This window comes from Botryllus schlosseri, chromosome 3 (genome assembly GCF_051294905.1).
Source record: "Botryllus schlosseri isolate E-star chromosome 3, Bs_hap1, whole genome shotgun sequence".
NCBI lineage: Eukaryota > Metazoa > Chordata > Ascidiacea > Stolidobranchia > Styelidae > Botryllus > Botryllus schlosseri.
The window spans coordinates 10830843-10854337 of record NC_137238.1 but is presented as its reverse complement, the minus strand read 5'-3'; the positions used below and the strand labels follow the sequence as shown (position 1 = coordinate 10854337).

Here is a 23495-nt window from a genome sequence, read left to right as displayed (position 1 = left end):
CCAGGTATTTTTAGAAATGAGACGATTGAGAAAAAAGGTTAAGAATCACGATGGCCATCCCGACAGCGCAATCCCTTTCCATCTGCACGCTATTCCGAATTGCTGGGCGCTGCGGGTGCTACGCAAATCATTTGTCTGCCCAAGAATTGAACCCAGTATATACCGACCAAGACGTGGATACAACCATTATGATGTAACGTCGACGTGGTTGACTTTGCAGCTTAAACTCGAGATCATCGGCAATATCGATCGTACCCGTTAAGAATCTGGTATTACTTAAGTTTTATTCATATTTGAAACACCGCCACCGGATGTATTAAGATTTCCTGTTACCTAAATATTTACCTTTACTTTTTTACGATAACATTATGGTTACATATTAAGATTGGAGAATTACACCATGTACCAAAAATGTAGTTGAGCCGATTTTTTGATATTTCCTACACCCTATCCTTTAGTAAAACATGTTTCTGTTTGCCTCAAGTGTCGTTTAAAAATGTCATTTTAAAGCTTTTTAAACTTCCCGCACCATGTTTTTCAATCTCCTTTATTGAATTTTCTACTACCTGTGGCGTTATATTGATCCATCATTCAATTCATAACAGTTTGTTGTTAGTGACAATCATCTTCACAGTCTCAGTTAGTCAGTATTGGCTACAGCAAGCAATCTCCAATTCCTTTTCGTTTTGTTCTGTTAAATCACTGATTGTGGATCAAACGAGTGCAATCTCGTCATTAATGTCAAGGTCATAAATCTAATCTACGTGCTGGCTGTTTTTGATATATCCGTGGTCTGAATATCAGTTTGAAACAAGTTTAGTACAAAATATAGATATTAGTAAGGTTTTTATACTTATTAACTTTACTTTGGCATGAAGATTGGAGACAGAGATAAAAACTGGGCATTTCATGTAATCTGCGAAACATACCGCTGAAATATGGATGGATGGCTTAGAGAAGATCGGCATTCGATGTCATTTGCTATAACAATATGAAGGGCAATTCGAAACCTTGTAGATGGCTGCTATTTCTGTATGGGTGAAATTCCAAGGTTCAGACTAAACTAAAAAATGACTTGACATTGCATATCCTTCTCTATGCCATCTCCTCTTAAGCACCTCGTCCGTATTGCAGTAAGTTTTCACTGCCCAAACTACGAGGCAAAAAAAGCTCCATAAGATTTGACATTGCTTAAATATACAGAAAATGACTCCGATGACGACTTCAACTACTCCGATTTAGATAGTAAATCCCAATCTACATATTCCGAACCAACACGAACTTGATGATTTAGTTGGGAATTCTCACTCCTAGGCTGAAACTAGGGAACGATGTCCTTCGTCGAGAAATGGCATGAATGATATTCACGGTATTTTTCTGTGGCAGGTTCACCTTGCTTATGCGGGAATATTGGAAATCTATTATAAAGGACTTGATAATACAATGCGTGCGAGAGTAGCAGGAGCAGTAGCATTAAAGGCATTTCGAGATATAGTTGAAAATTTTAATGGAAATAAACGAAACAATGGATATAAATCATAAACAATATGATTGAGATATGTGAAAAAAATGGGCAAGTCCCTAAAACGCATTACCTGCATTTTCACCTTGATTTTATTAGTTCAAATATAGATGATGTAAGCGAGGAACATAGTGACGTGTTTCAGGAGGATATGCATGAGTTGGAAAGAAGATATCAAGAGTGGTGGAATTGCATTAGGATGGGGGACTATTTGCGGTCCATAATACCAGCAGATTTCTTAGTTTACATACCCAAATCATGCAAACAAAATCACTTCGGAAATTTTTTGAAGTGTTTCCATCCTTTAATAGTCTATGGTAGCCACTATCTGTGCATATTCCTTAGTTTTGTTAATGTGTGTTTTTAGGTCCAATAAGGAATTATGCGTATTATTACAGGGCAATTTTAAGTAAAACGAGAAATCACAAAAAGTGACATTTCTTAAAGACTAGGTACTCTTCAGAAGAATTACAAAACACAATACAGAAATATTTTAAGTCAATTAAAATTTTGCAAATTTATTGACATGGTGTCATTTGTGGTCCATAGTAAGAGAATATTTTTCATTTCACAGACGCAAGTCACGCAAACAAAACCGCTTCTAAGGATTTTTAAAGTTTTGAATTATTACTTGATGCATGAGTAAACTATATTTGGTCACACTAACCCTTTCTTTAGCGTTTTCTTACCTCCAATAAAGAATTATAATGATTATTACGGAGCAAATATAAGTAAAATAAAAAATTAAAGAAATTGACATTTCGGCAAAATTTTGACACTTCAGGAAAAATTTTGGTATCTTGGTAATTAGTTTGGAATACTAAAACGCAATACATAAAAATTTTAAGCTAACTAAAACTCTTGCAAAATTTTGTTACATGGTATTATGGGGGCATAATTAGTGATCGAGACGGATTCCGGCATGCAGTTAAAGCTAAAAAAAGTAAAGGATTGCGATCAGAAATTAACAAATTTGCTACGTTTTGATACCTGCTAATTGCAGAAAACCCATGATGCAGACTGGAATCCAGCAAAAGAAATCAGACGCGAGAATCCTGGTAAGTTTACGTTGCATTGCAGCATTTTTCTCCTCCAGTTTGTTGCAAGCTGTCGATGATTGTGCGATCTTTCGGTTGGTGGCTTTTCTGTGGAACGCACGCAATACGAGAAATATCTCAAAATGTAGAATTATCATTGAGCAGCAATTTTGAACGAACAATTTGTTGACGTTGATTTTGCACTTGATTCTGGCAAATTTTGGCGTGTCCAATAATGCCGCTGGTTTCTTCTACCGCGTCAATTTTTTGCTCAACGCCATATACCAAAAATATGCAAATTTTCACGAATTTGGCCATATTACTGTTGCATACCATATAAAAATCCACACTTTTGTCATATAATAAGATATATAGCCTTAGCCAAGGAGCCAATTGAAATATGTATTGGTATCGATCTAGGCAAGTGGTTTTAAAACTTTTTTGGCCAAGCCCCATATATGATTGTGAAAGAATTCGCCCCCTTATCTTCATATCACAAAATGCAACTAGAATGCTAACAATCCCAGCTCATATTTTGATGGCATGGAAGGTTATAACTGTTAATGAGATAATATGAAACTCAGACTATACACAGAACAATCACTATGAATCAGGGGTAATCGCGCAGAACGCAAAAACATTTCAGTTGACCACAAGTTCGCGCCCCTCATATGGTTTCATGCCCTCCCCCCAAGGGGGCGTGTTCCCCAGTTTGGAAACTACTGATCTAGGCCTATGCTTTATCCCAATTTTGGTTAGAGCATGCAATCATCCGAGGATATTTAAGACACATATGTGATGCAAACTGCAGGATATGGCAAGAAAAACAAATATTACATTTAGTCTCAGCTATAGGTCCAATGCCATATCCAGCTTATCCAGTGTAACTTGAAACTCCTATACTCTCGATAATTTGTATCAATATGAAGATCTTATGGATAGCAGTCCTAATGATGACGATGTTGAAATCGATTATGAATCAGAACGTAGAGTAGTCCGTAAACACAAGTTAAATCATCTGACATGCGCTTTGGGACTTGGAATAGAAATACTTGGAACTTTTAACATCCTTTCGAATTGAGAAATGATAACTTCGCAAGAAAGAGAAGATATCTTACTCTCGATCATGTGAAACGACGTTTTCACGCTAAAGCTGCTTTCGGTAGATTTGTGTACTGTCGTGATACTGGCATTGGTATAATACTTTAACCATGGGTTGCTGGAGGAGTTGGGAATCCCGATTTACAACTCATGTAAATGGCGAATGTGTACTGGTAGCTCTAAAACAGTGGTTCTTAACCTTTTTTCCTCCAGCGCCCCCTTTCAAAAATTATCGTGCTCCAGCGCCCCCTAACCTCATATTGTAAGGAATGTAATATAGCCAATGAGTAAGAGGGAAGGCGGTAACAGCACTTCGTCAACCCCCTAAAAACGATTGCCTTGCGCACACATAGCGTGATAAACCAAACTTCTGAGGGCTTCGCCCCCAAGAACCCCGTAGCGTGATTTCGATGGTCAGCAAAGTTTGTGTGGCCTGGTCGCCCTAGGTACCAAAATTTTCTATAATGCATGAATGAATAGGTGGTAGGCCTAATTACAAATATATAAGTCGCTATAAACTTTTTATCCTCTCAGGGCTCAGCCAACATAATCAGATTTACCAGTAGCGCTGAGTGAGCTGTTGTATGTGAAAATAAAGGGCACGCAATTAATAATTAAACATATTCGGGCGTGCCCGTAGGTACAATTAATTCGTTACCAGGGCCGTAACAGCACTTCGTCAGCCCCCCCCCCCCAGAAAAAATAAAATAAAAATAAAACGTTGGTCTTGATTGGGCCCCCCATCGGGGGATAAACCAAACTTCCGGGGGGCTTCGGCCCCAGACCCCCCATTCGGGTATCCGCTATTTGCTGATACTAATCATCTACATTGGGTGTCCATTTACTCAGCCAGCTATTCTGGCCTAGACGCGCGAAGCGCGAAAAATTTCAATAAGTATTGATTGAATTGGTCAATATGATCGGGAATTGCATGTATATTGATATCAATTTTTATCCTCTCTCTGCTCACGTAAACAGATTTACCGGTAGAGCTGAGTGAGGTATGATTGAAAAGGTAGGACCCCTCAATAATAATTATACATATTCGGGCGTATACCCGTTGGCAGGAACGAAACGGCACTTCGTCAGGCCCCCCTAAAAAACTTGGGTCTTGGGCTCCCATAGAGTGATAAACCGACCGCCCCCCATCACGTTGTTCGCTTTTGCCACGAAATCAGCTGTACTGTTAAGCGAGCCAGTGCGAATTGCGAAAACCTTCTATAATTCACGATAAAATCGGTCAGTAAGATCGGGAATTGCATATATATTGCTATCAATTTCTTGTCCTCTCTGCTCACGTTACCAGATGTACCGGTAGAGCTGAGTGAGGTGCAGTGTTCTCTCTAATCTGCGCACGTGCGCAGTGCTGACGCGGTCTCTGCGCACAGAAAATCTACGTTGCGCACAACAAATCCGAAGTTATGACCTTTTTTTAGTCGTTACGCACTGTTGTCCAAGGGTCGGTGCAGTGAGTTGTTGAGTGTGCGCAGACTCGTCAAAACGTAGAGCGAACATTGTGAGGTGTCTTGGAAACTGTAGGGCCCGTAACTAATGATTAAACATATTCGGGCGGGCGAACCCGTTGGTATGACTTCGTTGCATGATGTTATTTCGTGACCTCCTGTCTGCTATATCAAAAAATATAGAATCGCCCAACAGGGATATCGCCCAACAGGAATATCTAGTTTTAGATATCCCTGTCGCCCAATCGTACTAAACTAAAAGACGCACACGATTTTAAATTGGTATTTCTTCACCGGCATATAATTTTTCCCTGCCAGATGGAATTCGTCTTCTGGGGTTCAGATTGCCAAGACAGCCAGTCATTTAGGCGCATATGGACAATTAAACCTATATGTCTTTTGTAAGCTATATATAAGGAAGTTTTCGGTGTTAATTTGCTCTGAATACTCATTAAGGATATGTCCTACCATCACATCATCTACTGCGAAGCCATTTCTCCCCAGCGCCCCCCATATCGCCCCCTGAGCGTTTGCGCCCCCTTCAGAATCGCCAGCGCCCCTTCGGGGGCGCTGGAGGCAAGGTTAAGAACCACTGCTCTAAAATGATCCTAAAGTATGGCATTCTCCAAAATGACAACGTCTTAGATGTAGTAACAATTGCACACTCAGTTAGTATTCGTTATTATTATTATTATTATTATCAATGCACAACATTTCAGTGACGCTTATCGCCATTAGTGGCCTTTTGCATCACGACATTGATATTGTAAGTGTTCAGTTTCAATGATATTGTAAGTGTTTGGTTTCAATGACTTCGTATCTTCGCATCTTTCGCTTGCAAGTGCTTCGATCTTTCATTTTCATTCATCAGTCACAGACTCTCTCACATCCATCCATCCATCCAACGGGTCTCTGGTGCCGACTTCGTACAGCGTGGCTTACTGTGTGTCTGGGCTTTTTGAAGACACTGTTGGTACAGCGGGATCAGCGATGAGGAGCCCAGAAAACCTCCGACACATAGAAACTAGCCCGAACTGGGGTTCGAACCAGCGACCATTAGTGTCGTCGCGCAGTCGTTTTACACACTGCGCCACTCGCCTCCAGTTAGTATTCGTAAATGATACGGAAACCAGAGATGAGCGGATTTGGAATTTCTATGTCCTAATCCAAATCCGAACCTTCAAATCCAAATCCAAATCCCTAACTTTTTCATATTCTAGTCCAGTGGTTCCCAACCTTTTTCCACCCACGTACCATTTCGAGGTTTTATGCAGTGCTCGCGTACCACCTACATCCGCCATTTATGACGTCATAATGACGTATTTGACCTATGCGAGGTGTAATAACAGATTCCATTAAACTAGGCATTATCAGCCAGGGTTGATGATGAGATGCATGGAATTGTTTTTTCACCACCAGTCACAAGAAGAACAACAACATAATGAAATAGAAACAAACAACATAAGTTAATTTGTTTAATGCAGGGGTGGCCAACCTTTTTGCTATTCACAGCCGCATTTCGAGTAGTCATGTAGCGTACGGCCGCATTCCAGGACATAGTTAGTAATGAACAAACTGGATGACAAAGTCCCATTTTAAACTGACCATGTCTATTTTCGGTGAGCTCCAGACTAACCTGTTTATTCATATCGGCTTACGTGCCGAAATCGCGAGTGGTCATGTTATGAATGGATATTTTGGTTTGGTCATGGTCGTGCAAAGCGCGAAAATTTTTCAGATTCACGAATGAATTTTGTCATTAATATTCGCAGTTTCACAAATTATTATCAAATATTTTTTCTTTCTCAGCCAATGTAATCATAGATTCTCCGGTAAAGTTGATGGACGGTGTGTTTTCGAAAATTTAGGGCATTAGTTATAAACAGGGTTGCCATCGACATGGACCAAAAAATAAGGACAGTCGAAAAATTAGATTAGCATGAAAAAGCGTTTTTGTACCTACTTTGTATTTATACTAGCCGTGGCATATCACATTCCATACTTTTCGCCAGAAACAATCTGCTCCAGCAACTCCTTGTTATTACAAAGTTCTTTATAGATGTCACGACAGCTCAGGTCTAGATTTACCTACACTCAGGGCCGAAACAGCACTTCGTCAGCCCCCCCTCCCACACAAAAATATATACGTTGGTCTTGCCCGTACGGTGATAAATCAACTTCTTCACCTCGTTGTGATTAGAGGCGTCAACCAAGATGGAAAAGGACCGTGCACCAGGTCTGGACAAAATCATTTTTTGAGCGTATGGAGAAAGACCTCCAATAACAATGGTTGAAGTCTTGGTCCTGGCCGAAGAAAACTTATTTGTGATGCTGGAATCTCATAATCGTCGCAAAAAACGTTATTACGCCTGCTCATTTTAACTAATCAGATTAAGCCTTAGTAGTAGCTAAAACTGTATGCGCAAGTGCAATATATTTTAGATAAATTTATCAATGATTTCTAGTTTTACTACTTTTTAACCTATGTGTCGACTGCACTGCGCCTTTTTTCACTACACAATAAATGCTGCCTTCCCCACAGCTTGAGCTTATTCTGCCGTAGACCAAAAACAGCAGGAACCTGGCACTGCTGTTTACTGCTAAAATGACGTCCGGTGTGGTAGCTTGGTACAGACTAAATTGCTATACCACCACTCACTACCCTAGCTATCTCACCACTTGAAAGTTCAATCTTGTGGTGTGTCCGTCAAGAGAGTTCCTTTCAGTTATAATGTCATAAAATCTCGACGCGAAAGCATAATTTTAGAATAATATGCAACACAGATACCAGAGAAAAACGATCGAAGTTCAGTAGTGGTTGAAAATAAGACAAAATAAGGACGCAAGTCGAAAATAAGGACGTTTCTTAGAAATAAGGACAGCTAAGTTTTCTAAGACGTGACCCTTCAAAATAAGGACAAATCTTAGAAATAAGGACGGTATGGCAACCCTGGTTATAAATGGTGATGTATCTTCGGGTGGACCAAATGTAATAAGTCACTTTGTTGAATACTGCTATTTCGTGACCACCATCACCATAGAAACAAATTTCTTTCGTGAGAAGGAGACGATTCCAAGATGGTATTTTTATCTGGGGCGCATCATTTTTCGTTACTGTTCACATCTGTACTCTGGTGCTCAGGTTGCAAAAGGCCGCTACTACATTAATGTCGAAAAAAGGAAGTCGCGTTGAAACGCGCCCAGCACGAAGAAAATTTCAAAGTTAATCAAAATCTCCTATAAATTTGGGAGTAAATTCGTAAATTCAATTTCCATATCGACGGCCGCCAACACATACAAATTGAAATACGTATCCACGGCCGCACAAATTTTCTTCTACTGCCGCAGGTTGGCCACCCCTGGTTTAATGCGATGGCTGCATTTGTTTATTTTCCACTAGCTGGTCGATGCGTGGCATACGTTTGCTCACAGCGCATCGAAAGTCATGCATGAGCGCAACAGGTCGGTTTCGTTTCTTCGACGTACCTTACCACGACGATGACGACGGCTTCAGAAAACTCAAAATCAACCCCAACTGAACTAATAACTCCATTCGGTCGAAAAAAAAAGAATCTACTCGCGTACCACCTGGAAGACCTTCGCGTACCACCAGTGGTACGCGTACCACAGGTTGGGAACCACTGTTCTAGTCCATGTCCATTCCTAATCCGATTCCAACTGAAAATTCAGAAAAAATGCTAATAAATGCACGGAGGGATTAGAAATTTCTCTTTCACAACCAACGATACCCTTGATTCAAGATAACTTAGTAATCATAAGTACATTATAAACTGATATGAATAAAGTTTGTCGCCATTCACCACACGACATATCAATCTCCAAGAAAATCAATGAATCCAATCCAAATCATAATCCGTTCAGAAAAAAATCTCTAATCCTAATTCAATCCAAATCCGACAAAATTTCACAAATCCTGATTTTTCAAATCCTAATCATAATCCATACTCATCTCTGACAGAAACATTGAATTGTTGCAATATCACAAGCACAATTGGATCTTATGTGACTTCCTTCAATGGACCATTACACACTCAGTATATCATGACACCGTACCGATGTTTGAAATATAGTGTAGAAATTGTTATTGCCACCAAGGAGCATCGTCGACTTCAATGAGAAATGAAAATTGATGAATTCTTGTAGATGCATTTCACATTTCAGGTATTTTTATTTTAATAGAGGTGTTTAATGCCTACAATAGAACTCCTCATGATTCTCAATTTAGGAGTGTATTAAAGCTGCACACCCACCTCTCTAAAGCACACGTTACTATATATAATTCTATGGCAGGGGTTCTCACAGGGTGGGCCATGGCGCATAGGGGGGCTACGTGAGCATTTGAGGTGGGCCACAATTTTATTTAGAAAATTTTATAATTTATGTAAGTTTAGTGACATTTCTTATGTCAATCGCAAAAAATATATTCATATCATCTAATTATACGTAGGCTACGTAAATCTGTTCTTCCAACTCTGATGAGACGTAGTGGCACGTATGGATTCAGCATGTACAAGTCGAAAATAGGAGGGAGAAACGGCGGCTTTTTCCACAGACTATGAAAACCTACGACTAACAGCAACTAAAATAATTTCGAGTTCATAATAACTGGAATGTAATGATGAAGTAACCAAGTATTCCGGCTGCATCTTATGTCGTATGCCGCTGAAAGGGGTGTGCAATCAACTCGGAATGAAGTATAATAATTGATCTATAGATTTACTGTACTTAGACAAGTCGTATTATTGTAAGATAAAAATAGCCAATATTGCAAATTATTAGCAAATTCTGGCGGAGGTATAATGCACCACCGTAACGAATCGCAATGGATTGAGCGGAGCGCATTAATCTTTGGAGTCGGTTTAAAATGTCCGCCCAGGAAATCATTGTACATAATGGAAGAGTCCCATGAATTGATTATATCATTGGTCTGAATATTCTGACATCGCAATTTCAGTTGGTTCGGTACAAGACATACAATGTGCATTGTACAGATTGCATATTAATAAAAAAAAACTTTCTCCACTTCTCTGTAGTAACCCATTCACCCATTCATGAATTGTTTGAAGCTGACCCAGAATGATTATATTGTTCCCCAGAATAGTGGAACTATCCCAATCAGACGGTGGACGACTGGAGCAGCGAACGATCATAATATACACATGAGTTTTACCCTATGATCTACCAGGTCCGAAACTGCTCCACGCAAACCCCCAATTGCGGGAGCTCGAAGGGGCCTATGATTATTACGTTGGTCGTTTGTTGGAGGATATTTATTCGACTTCAATATTTTCGTCGCGTTTCGCGCGATTTCACGATCCGAAAGGTCTACATCAGGGATGTCAAACATATGGCCCACCCAATCATTTCATCCGGCCCACGAAGCAATTACGAACAGATTGGGAAAATTACTGCATTACCCCGCACATTTATAACGAATATTGGTCATAGAAGCGAAAACGCCAATGTGAAACGGTCGCATTACTGTATCAGTTTCGACTCACCCACCCAAATTCTCCTCCAACCATCATAAGCGATAAAATTACGACTACAAAGACTAAATATGAACAATACACGCATACGAACGCCAATTTGCGGTGGCTTCTACTAATACTTCAAATACAAGTTCGCCTTCGACAACGACTGCGATGAGATGACCTGATGATGGGGACGAGCCAAACCGAAAAAATTGCATTTATGTAATTATTGCTATTTTATGTATACATAATTGAATAAAAATCGCAATAACAGCCTCGACATAAACCTAAATCGCATATTAATACTAATGAATAAAATTCTAACGTCCGCATCTACATTGTTAAATTGTATTCCTCACAATACATGCCCAGGACCAACGCCAGAATACGACTTAAAACAAAGGGAGCATAGAAATATGCAAACATATTTCGTAGATAGTGCCACTATTTTAATGTTTTATATTACAACTTTATTCAACCGGACAATCATAGTAATTTTGCCAATTCGATTGTTTGCGAATAGTGGTGTTATTACAATAGAGCCCCATAACTCTGGTCCTATGATCCGTAATATGATGTAATATACTATCACGTATACATGTTTGACAATAAAGTATTCAAGTGAACGGGCATGGATTTTGAGGAAACATTTCAGAAAAAATTGCCTGGTGCGGCCCGCAAATAATCTGAAGGTTTGAATCCGGCCCGCGATGCAAGTTGAGTTTGACACCCCTGCTGGTCTACATTCAAACATCATCAGTAGATTAAGAGAAAAATGCGCATATCGTAGAGATATAGGCATAACGACGCCGACGATTACCAGGCATTGAACAGGATTATAACTCCAAGGTGGGCCACAGCACATTTTCAAACCGGAAAATGGGCCACGTCCAAGAAAGGGCTGATAACCCCTGTTCTATGGTGTATATCACTCTCCATCACTCTATAATATATTGCTGCACCTTTTTATTTTGTATATGTGGGACCTGAGTTCTATATTATATATCTGTGGTAATGTGTCTTTTTCAAACTTTGGGGTACATGGCAAACTGTATGTAGGTAGAAACCAAATACCTGTACAGTACGATGTAGCAGACGAACATGAAGACGAATGCCAGGAAATTGAGCATTAGAAGGATGAATGAGTAGGCCCATGATCCGTCCTTGTTTCGATCCGGGAAAAACGTCGGGAGGCAGACCGTGTGACTTGAATAATATCCGAACTCGTTGGTAGCTTTTATGGGACTGTATTTGTTAATTTGAGAAATGAGTCTTCTCAATTTACCCCATTCCGTGCTGTCATAGAGTTTGAGCTAATTATTAGTGCATATTGAATATAAGCAGGAAGTGGATTGACTACCTGTCGTCATGTTGCTGACTCATGTTTTTGTTCAGCAAGCCCAACCACTTTATTAAATGTTGCTTGTCGTTCTGATTCACTTTTGTTTTGAAAATCGCAGTGTCATTGAACCTAAAAACAGCGATCGCCATTGATTAACTTGTTTTGAATGACCCCTTATGCGTTCAACTTTACCATCACATAAAAATCATTATCGGTGGGTAAAATAATTCAATTAAGAGACATCGCATATTTTCCGGATAATTTATAGATATAACTGATCATACATAGCCATTTTAAAACCTCTCTATGACAAATGGTGTGAGTAGAAGCAAGAAAATGCGATGTGCACAGGTCATCAAATAATTGTAAAATATATCAACTTACAACACGTCTTTCAGAAAGTAATCCTCCAGTGAAGGCATCAACGGTATTAATGCTATTATTATGGATATAAACCAAGTAACCACAACTGCCATTATTGCACGTTTGATTTTCGGTATGGAAAATGGTCTGAAAACATTCAAGCCATACATGAATAACAGAAGCAGTGAAGCGTGAACATAAATGAATTCGATCCTCAATTTTCTGCCATATTTAAACGTTGATTGCATTAAAAGTTCTGACGTTAATCAAAAGTAGCAATATTTGCGTCCATATTGCGTTAATACAATGGTCGATATGATTTTCGTTTTTTGACTAAAATAATGACTATTAAGTCAACTTTCGTAATCTGATTACGAATATGAAGTCGCTTTTTTCCTATCACGTAAAAATATTTTTATAAACTTTGATTTAAAATCTTGCATTTCAGTGCTAATAACAACCTGTTCTGTGACGTATTCCTTGCTGCAGGGTCATATCTATAACCATTGTGACGTCAGCAGAGGTGATCAAAGTACTTACAATAGGTAATCAAGTAGAAATAAAACTAACGGCGTCAATTTCAACTCAAGTAGAAACAAAAGTAACTTTTTATTAGTATGTAAAAAAGTAAGTATTCTAGGCCTAGTTTGTGATATCGGTAACAATTTAATAATCTTGTTGTATTTTCAAAACATCCCAAGGCAACGATACAATGAAAAGATAGGAAGCCGTCGAAACGACTTGCAGTAGTCTTTGAAATCAAACAGCCACCTGGGTCTAGGCGATGTAAAGAAAAGGAATTCAAAGCACACTGATTGAAAAATAAAGCGACATTGAGGCTGTGAAGCATTTGAAAACGGAAATCTTTAGCATTTGGTGTACCAATGGTTTGGAGAGAGCCACATGAACATGAAAAAGATTATTTTCTCAAAAATCATCATAAAATTCAATATCCAATTTGACTTGCGCAATACGACCAATTTCCGATGGGATAGATGTTACAATTACAATGCCTTCAAAAGTTTTACCAACAGTTGAAGAAGATTCTGTCGTTGAAGAGTATTTGTCTCAGGATTGTTCTCAACATGAGTGTGATCATGATCAGCAGCTATACAAAGTTTATCAAGCTGAACTAAATAACTTTGTTATAAATTTGAATTTGCTAAATTATTCTGCTTTTATTGTAGGTTCCATATTAAAAGCCAAACATATACTTGGAACTGATACCACTGTTGCTTGTTTATATGCATCGTGATCGTTATATTTCCACGATAATATACTAGACTGGATCTCACGAAAAGGTTTTTGAAGGCTTTGATCAAAGAGAGTGCCGGTTCGAAATACATTCACGAAAGGTTTCCTAACTTCATTTCATACAGTAGAGGGTGTATTTCCAGGACCTTAAATCAGAACACTCACCAAAATCCCCTATTTCTTATCGGGAAGGCGGATTGGAAAAAAATCTCTCTCTTTCATTGAAGTTGCATCTAAATTTCTTGGAAATACTAAAGATCCTGATTATTTTGAGGGGTTTATTTTAAGAAAATAACCCCTCAGAGCCGTAAGTTAATAGCTTGGTAGGATGTGTTTCGTATCATATAGTACCTAAAATTTTTATTCGATTTCTGCGAAAAATTATTGGCAAATTAGGTAAACTCAATTTATCGTTCTAAAAAAAAAAGTTGAAAAACGTCGACCAGTGTTATCGGCTTTGCTTCTGGTTGTCTTTTTCTTTAATGCAATGGTTCTTAACCAGCGGTAAATGTACCTCGAACGTGAATCTCTACATTTCTGAGATTAACACACAGAAAATGAGCCTGAACCTGACGCTCACACCATCCCTAATTGTTACCAAGCCTTGAGAAATTGGGGTGGATTTGTGCTTGAGCTCATAGTGAATATCTCATTTCAACATGATCATTCACGAAATCCCCAGCAAAAGCCATTACTCAGTGTATTGATATAACTTTGCGCAATGTAGATGTTCAACTTGTGGAACTGCTTTAGCATATATACGGCACGTAATTTCTAAGTACACCCGGGATGGTGTGAATATGAGGTTGACGTTCGCGTTTTCTGTTCGCGGTCACGTTCTGTGAAATTCAGAGGTTCACGTTCACAAACAAACCTTGGTAGGTTCTGCACTGTGAACCTTTTTATATATTACAATTTTCACTTCATTATACAACCTTTGATATAAATTTATTGCATTTCAACTGCGGGCCACTTCACAGCGCTGACAGCATAACAAATCGGCACTAAATCAGGGCTTTGAAGCAGTCGTAAATTTTAAACTGCTCCAGCTCCGGCGGTATCTCCTATGATGACTTAGCTCCGGCTCCAAGCTCCGGAGCTCATTGATACCATTGCTCTGGCTCCAGCAACTATGGTTCGGTTGCAGCCGTCGCATTAAGAAACCATCATTTTGTGGGGGTATGCAAAGTCCTGTGACTTAATGATTAATTAGTGTCGCCAGTCAATGACGTCATATCCGCACGAGAACGCAATTCACTCTATGCCATGTACATATGATACAGCATTAAAACAGTGACATGATGTTCTAGTACCGTTACTGCACTCGATAATATCAAGCCATACAGTCTTATTTAAACTTGCAATGTTGCGATGTGTTCAGATGTAACTGCAGAAAGTAGCACATGTCGCGCATTATCAGCAGAAATCCACTTTTTACCAAATATACCCAATAGGTTCAAAGTCTATAATACTGCACTCATCACCAGTCCGTTTCGTCGTTAATCAAGTTTAGTGGAGTATAGAAGGCCCGCCTTCAAACGAATCGAAACTCGAAATTAGTGCCACTGACAATCTGGTGGTGCATCAATATTTGAGAACTTGATTCAACCTCGTGCGTTTTACAAGTCAGTAACCAATTATACTGCCAGCTCGCAAGTGACATTACGCCACAATTCAAGTGTATCAAGCAGACAGGAATGAATACACAAAATTGATGATTAGAAATGGAAAAGCGCGCCTCCAATCACTAATTGCCCTCTTATATTCAACTCCAGGGTATAGTTCGGACACCGCATTGACTGACTCGCATCGCGGCAATTGTAGGCGATGCGGACTATAATAGCGATCTGGGCTGCTTCGATGCATTTTCCCATTTGCGTTCGCAAATCGTTACTGGTTACTAGAGTAGACGATCATGCGCTTGAATGAATTTCAATTTATACGGCAAAAACGATAACACACTATCCAATTTGGCGCGGTGATTCAAATATTATCAACGAAGACAGTGCATTTGCGCGTCTAACTCAGAAAAGACACAATATGTCCCTCGGCGTGCGGCATGCGCGCCTCTAAGTCATCAAGTGCAGCAAGGTCATGGTTATATCCTATGGCGTCGCTTATATATTCGTCTCATTACTAATTAGGTATATTGCTCGTCATCTCACATAAGCATCAATCCCGTTTTGTGACATGGATGATTTACATTATTTTTCGAACCACACAAGTGGCAGTCGATTTTGTGCTGATTACGAATTTGAGGTTATATCTATAATACAGTATTACTAAGCAAGCGCGGCAAAGCCAGCCTACCCGGGTTTGGCACGTGTGTATATATACAATTTAACATGGTTACTGATTAGTTAGAAAAGGTGGTGCCAGCGAGGCACCAATTCTCAAATTTAGAAAGATTATCTTAAACTTATGTGAATTCAGCTTTCAGTAAAAGCATAGCATCTTTTGAAATTCATCGCAGCCGGGGCTACTCTTCATAGAACCGGCTCCAGCTCCGGCTCCAGCTCCTCTAGAATTTCATGTAGAGCTCTGGCTCCAGCGCCGGCTCCGCTAATAGTGCACGGCACCGGGGCTCCGGGGCTTCGGCTCCTTGATCCGGCTCCAAAGACCTGCACTAAACTAGGGTTACCATATTTCTGTTACCCAAATTCCGGACACTCTTTAGCGCCCACTGGTGGATTTCAAAATGATTTATGGCGTCACCGTAGCAAAGCTTTGCTCATAGACCAGAGGTGGTCACGATCCGGTTCAGGAGTATATGCAGTGTGTTGTGTAACCGGGACTGAAACCACAATTTTCAGCCCCTTTCCGCCCAAATAAACAATGATTTTGAGCCCACCATAGGGTAATCGAAGCAACTTCTGGGTAGGGGGGCTTGCTATATGAATCTGGTTTCTATATGCATCTGGTCGTTTAATTTTTGAATGAAGTCTGTCTATGATATTGATTCTTCCATATATTACTATATAGTTACTCTCCGTCCACATGGTCAGAGTTAGCAGTAGAGCTGGTGAAGAATGATGAGTTCGAAAATAAAGGGAGCGTAATTGTACATCGTTAAGTCATATTCATGTCCCACCGATAAGATTGTTTTTCAGCCTTGTGCCGGTGCGCACCACGGAGCTTTATAAACACCCCCCATCTAGTGGTTTCCAACCTTTTATGGCTGCGAGTCCATCTCCAATTTGAAAATGTTTCGTGGCCCCGATCAAAATTTGACGAGCTGATTACTAAAAGAAGTCAGAACCTTTGCCCAGGCTTACTCACGGGCCAACTACGTTAAACATATTCGCGACCCCAGAATAAAGGCAAACGACCCCACGCTTGGAACCACTATCTTTGAATAAACGATCTCTAGGGGTATACCGTTCTCCTATAATTGCGATTACGATTAGGCTTATTGCAGTATATGAAGGGTAATTTTATTTATATCTTATTGCAATGTTTGGGAGGGTGGTAGTCCCCACATTAAAACCCATTAATGTGATAGTAAATCGCGCGCAGCGCGAAGAAAAATATCACGCATCAGCATAAATATTCCCAGAAATAATGTTTTTATGTTGATTTACGAAAAAATTATGAGCCTATGTCAAGTCTTCAAAATTCCGGACATTTGGCATATTTTAGGAATTCCACCCGGACGCTAGTTTCAAGAGTGAAATTCCGGACATGTCCGAGAAATTCCGGACATATGGCAACCCTACACTAAACGGGCATGCACATTGACAATCTTGAAAATATTACATACTACTATGTTACAAAACTTTGCTCCAATTATACAGCTTTCTGCTTGTGAATATACAGTGATTCTCTGGTGTGAGCTAAACCAGCAATCACATAACATCAAGAGCGAAATACATTGCATGTAGGTTGTCAGGAAAAGATGATTCCTCTACCAATCAATGAAATTGATATCGTTGTCTGATGTAAAAAAATCTAGCAGGCGTACAAGGTCAATCTTGATGTACTGTAAAAACGAAATCCGTGCGTTTGGGGTTGTGGTTGGCTACTGCTGTATAACTTGTTAATGTGGTAATATCGGTAGAAAGTATAGAAACCCGTTTTACAATCTGCTCAATATCAACGTAGCAATACTCATACCCCGTATACATTGTCCGGTCAGGCCTAAAGCGTTAAGGCGTAAGCTTATATTCCCTTGCAAATCCTCGTCTAAATTGTTGACAAAGGGACGTAAGATATTGATCTTATGGGATATGATATTTTATGAGATGGGATATATCATTTGATTGCCCCAGGTGATACAGTTGGTGACGTTTAAAACGTCAATATGTACTTTAGCATTGTGGTGTTTTGTGATCCGAGTCGTTGCTAGGTATCGTGAACAATAATAAAGGTCAATTGTTTTCAACCTTTTTGAGCTCCATCCGCACGTGTTTTGTAAAATAAGTTTCATTCACACAAAAATACCCGAAAATTGTTATACAAAAAGAAGATGAATATGCTTAGCAACATTTAGTTCAGTTGTGCAACAAATTGTCTACTCGGTGGATTTTATCAAGTGTCTCATTAAAAAGGCAACTCTTTCTCGCTGGTTTTGTTTTCAACTATTTCACTAAAACCCTTCTCGGTGAAACAAGTTGTCGGGTTTTGTATAAGAACGTCTACTAGTGCTTGGATGGCCAGGTCTTAGAATATGTTATGCACTCGTATTCCAAATACAGCGTATTCATCGCGAGTGAATAATGCAGAAATCGTCTTGAGAGCTGACACAATGGTACCTGAAGATCCAGTTTGTCGAAAGGGTGAACAATTCACATGACTATGTTGAGGCTTTTGCCCTATGTCTTGGAAAATAAGGTCCAAGACGATGAAGGAGAGTAGGCACATCAGAGCGTAGAGTGTACAAATGTTTAGTGCTCTAAAGTCCAAACCTTCTTTGGATTTCAGTTTCGGACTTTCTTGCTTGACATGCCCGTTAATCCTTTATGGTCACCGTGATAGATTTGATGAGTCATATATTAATCGCGAGCACTGATCGATTGACTTGCTCTACGAATTTGGGATTTGGAAAGTGTCACGTAACAATTTGAAACACATGCCTTAAAATGCGTAATGTGACAATGGCAACTAAGAAGGTTTGAACTAAACTATATGAAAAGAGTGATTTCTTGTGACTTTGATTGCTACTCATACTTTCGACATTGCCTTTATTTTGAATCCGGATTACGCATGCGAGGTACGCAGGCAGCGTAATCGTGGTGTATTAATGAACGGGCTCTCAAGTAAACGAATTTCCTGTTCAGTTGATACAGCCTATGGTTTTAGTCAATCAAAAAGCAAGTTTTAAGTTTTGAACTCTTGGCAACCATTCGCAGGCCGCACAGAATAGTTTCGGGGGGCGCATTTGGCCCTCGGGCCGCACTTTGCCCAGGTCTGGCCTGAGTGATGGGAAAAGGTTTGAGAAACACTACTTTAGAAGAAATAACACTAGACGGAACTGGGCAGGCCAACTAGGAACCATACATATACTGTGAATATATTGTACTTATGGGAATACCAACAAAGTCCACGTTAACCCCCTTGACTGAGTGATCGTCTCACTCTACATTGATAATGTAATTCACCAAAATTCAATGGGCAATGTGAAATTTGCGATTGCAGTTTGAAACAGAATAATATAGATTATTCTTTACTCCGCCGATACCAACGAATGACGTGTTGAGCCCAATTATATCCCACGCTATTCATTTGTCTGCAGTTAGAGAGCACGTAGCTATTACAATCTGTAGTGGACCACTGTGACATTTTACAAGCAACACTAATCAAATCAAGCCGGTTGTGTTGAACCAGAGGACGACTCAGATTACACATTAAATGACTTTGTATATTGCAAGTACGTGGGTGAATCAATCCGGATTGTATTTCTCGTCCTATTAGAGCAGGGCTGTAAGAAAGGCATAAGTCGATTGGACTTATATAGTTTTGACTAGAGTCAAGTCCGAGCAAACATCAGGAAGCAATGTCGAGTCATAGTATTTACTATTAAGTATCAAGTTGAATACAGGTTCACGTCACTTTACTGAAACTCTTGCATGATGTAGAACGCTCCACATTCATAATATAATATACTCACTACCTCACTCTATTCATGTTTAGTCAAACAGATATTAGACAGTTTCCGGACCTATTTTTTAATTTTCTGTCCTGCTATACAATATACTTGAATAAGTCATATATAATGTATTGAGTCTTGTGCTTTGACTCGAGTACAAGCCGATTCAATATATATTACCAAAACGGATTAATTATGGGAAACAAAGGATATAGTTAACTGCTGTATTTAATGTCAAATCAAATATAGATGCAAATTCAATATCAACGCCTCATCGTGTGCGTAATATAATCTGTGAATATACACCGAGCAATATATGAAGGGAGTCAAAACTGAAATATTATCAACCGTCGGCAGAATATCCGTCACTTAGTCACTTCGAAAATCAGTAAACCTTGATATGTTACCTAGAAATTATTCCCTACTACTATAAATAATGCTTCTGACTTTTTATTTTCACCCATACCTCATGACAGTGTCCAACCGGAATTTCGTGATCAAAACCATCGTTAGGACAGATTGCTCAGAACCGATGATCAACAAAGCGCCCAAAATGGAACAAGTGGTGCTGGTCCTCCATGCAACATCAGCGTCGCAATACTCACCCTCCACCTCAATGGCTTTGATGCATATGGATATGGTGTATATCTGTGATTTGGTCGCAACATTTGTAAAGCCGGTGACACGCGAAATTCCAAAGCGATTTCATACCCCAACAAGTAAGTCAGAAATGGAGAGACTCATGATAAGTAATTTGTTGATGTTTGAATGCGGTGAATCAGAATGACTTCCGGCAGATGTAACAATATCCAGAAGTGTTGTAGCAACTACTGCAGTACACCCGATAATTGCAATAATACCTACAAAATACCAAATTTATGTATAAGTTTCTTCCGTTATGACGTCAAACTCAAATCATGAATTCCGGTAGGTTTTTATATTTTTATGAGTAATTGTACAAATTTGGATCACCACATGCTTGGAGTTAGACTCAAATCAACATTACGACTGGTTGATATCGGCGATACAATTCGTGACATAGACAATGGAATCCCAGCATCTGACGATAAAATTGTTTTGCTGCTCACTAATGTGTATCGAAAATCGGAAAAATATGTTTTATTTCGAAAAAATGAAGATATTGGCTAAAAAATATTCAATCACGTAAGCCAAGGGTCGGCAACCTACGGCCCGCGGGCCGGATCCGGCCCGCCGAGCGAAATCGTCCGGCCCGCGACATAATAATTAGTTACCACAAGAATACGGCCCGCCGTTTCACAATGCTTTTCAACCTGCAGTGCCGCACTGCTTGGAAAGAATGCGGTAGTGCTGCGATCTAAGTTTCCTACATCGTATTAGTCTATTTTGACGCCATAAAACGAAGGCGGTTAAAGTAGGAGATGAAGATTGTCTGTTTAGAATAGAATAGATCAGTGCTTTCAATCGGGTGTATCTCGCAACCGAAAGTGTACCATACTTTTTAACGGGTTTACCGATGGGGTGAGACAATAAAGGTGTCCTTCCTCTGCTTCAAAAACGCTTGGAACATCTCAGACGCAATGGCAAAATCTCAAACTTATACTGTTTAATTACAGATAACTAGCCTCCGTATGTTAGTTATCCATAGTTTAATTCCCAATAGGCATTGTGCGCCAAGACAAAAAACCTGGCCTCAATGATGAAAACTGTTAATATGATTTTGTCTCACAAACTGAATCACCAACATTGTTACGCCAAATATTACTAGAAGCATAGAATCAATATGACGATGTAATGTATATCTGCCATGTTCGCGCATTAAGTCGAACAGCTAGGCTTGCACGAGTCTATGAACTGAGAAATGAAATAGCACCTTTGCTCGAAAATACAAATATCGCCGACTCATAATCTTATAATCGAAAATGGGTATCTAATCTTGCTCCCCTGGTACATTTAACGTCACATCTGAAGAAATTGAATTTGCAACTTCGGCGGCAAAACTACTGAATACATGAGATGTTGAGGCGCATTTGAAACAAATCTGCGTCTCGGGGAATTTTAACAGTACGAAGAAAATTATGCTCACTTTCCTATACTGGAGGAGAGAAAACCTAGTACCAACGCTATATTTGTAACTGTGATACGAAATTTAATTACTGAATATTCACCCGCTTTACCGACTTTCCTTCTATAAAAAATAAATTCCATTTAATGTGGACGCCAATAGCATTGCCTGAAAATTTCAAATGGGCCTTTTTGAAATGCGATGCAGTTGGATTGAATGACAAATTTAATACAAAGAGCATATCGCTGCATGACTTTGATAAAGAGTACGTTATTGAAATTTATCTTTATCCCAGCTTGTCCAACAATGCAGAAGACATTGCATCGATTTTTGGTAGCACGTACGCATGTGAGCAATAGTTTTGAACAATAAAATTCACGAAGAGCAAGCTAAGATCACGTAATTCGGACGCCCATTTCGAATATGGTCTGATTCTTGCTTCATCTGACTTGTTATCAGAAGTTGAAAACCTTTCACAAAGCAAGCTGCAACAATTGTCACATTTATTCTGCGTTGTTGAAGTGTAAATACATGTGTTTTATGATTGGTATGATAAAGATTGCAGCAATGTAGGATAATATACCGAAGTAAGCGTAAAATATAGTATTAAGAAAAATTCCGGCCCGCCAAACAGTTGCACCCTCGAAATTTGGCCCGCGACTAGCAAAAGGTTGCCGACCCCTGACGTAAGCGATGACGCTGATACCACATCAGGGCGAATATGAATATATAATGTACTATAGCGTTACCATATTTTTGTGGATCAACTTCCGAACACTCTTTAGCGCCCAGTAGCGGATTTTACAATGGGGTATGAACAAGTTTTCAGTAGCATTATGACGTCACACTAGAAAAAAATGTCTATCGACTCAATACAGGAGTGCAGTAAAACATAGGTTTTGAATTGGGACATCTCTTGAATTGTGAGCACTGAAGATTGCTTGGGTCTGCATAAGATTTCTTCATGGGCCAGACGAAATCGTCTGGTGGACCTTATTCGGTCCGCCAGTGGTGTGTTTGACAGTCCTGCTGTACCGTTTGTTCGATGCGGTTATCTGGTTATGTGTTGTAACCAGGTCCGAAACAACATTTTTCAGGTCCCTTCCGCCTAAAACATCACAAATCTTGGGCCCACCGTAGGGTAATCGATGCAGCTTCTTGCGGGCTTACTATTACTATATGTATCTGCTTGTCAGAATATGTGAATGAATTATGTCAATAAAATTGGTTATTTCATATATTACTATAAAATACGCCAGTAGATTGCACAACCGGTGGTTTCCAACGTTTTATGGACGCGGGCTTATTTCGAATTAGAAAATCTTCTAAGGTCCAGCTCAAAAAATGATAGGCTGAATAATAAAAAATTGGAAGTGTCTACTCGTCCGGTACCGGACGAATTAAGTTCCTCAGGCTATTCGTCCTGCGTAAGCACGCCGTAACTGCAGAATGGGTACGTAGATTTCCGGAACTGTGAGCCGTAACTGCAGCATGGATTCCTCGAGATTTCGCCTCTTACGAAGACTTGGCAAGTGCTTTGGTGAAATACCAGAAAGAAAATTACGTCCAGCTCTACAAGAGAGATTCGCGTGCGCTTGATGCAGTAAGAAAGCGAATCAATCGGCGAAATTTGAATAATGCGCTCAACTACGGTATATGGGCAGTGGGCACTGGCCAGATATTTTTTCACTGCATCCGCGGCGGTCGCAGATTTCAGAGCTCTTCTACGGGTCTTCGACCTAACCAACGGCAAGTAAGCGTTAGTTACATACAATACGGTATTTTCACC

The 23495-nt window shown here is 39.6% G+C and overlaps 1 protein-coding gene and 1 long non-coding RNA gene across 2 annotated transcripts in view; one reads left to right on the top strand and one right to left on the bottom strand.

Moving 5' to 3' along the window:
• Positions 1–23495, top strand: part of LOC145434894 (uncharacterized) — a 260858-nt gene that overhangs the window by 136935 nt on the left and 100428 nt on the right. The window lies entirely within an intron of this gene.
• Positions 1–23495, bottom strand: part of LOC145434846 (G-protein coupled receptor GRL101-like) — a 75408-nt gene that overhangs the window by 3208 nt on the left and 48705 nt on the right. The window contains exons 3-8 of the mRNA XM_080312080.1: positions 20374–20522; positions 20129–20310; positions 12345–12470; positions 11979–12089; positions 11693–11914; positions 2513–2667 (exon numbers count right to left, since the gene is read on the bottom strand). Of these exons, the coding sequence (XP_080168206.1) occupies positions 2513–2667; positions 11693–11914; positions 11979–12089; positions 12345–12470; positions 20129–20310; positions 20374–20522 (945 nt within the window). The remainder of the gene's footprint in view (positions 1–2512; positions 2668–11692; positions 11915–11978; positions 12090–12344; positions 12471–20128; positions 20311–20373; positions 20523–23495) is intronic.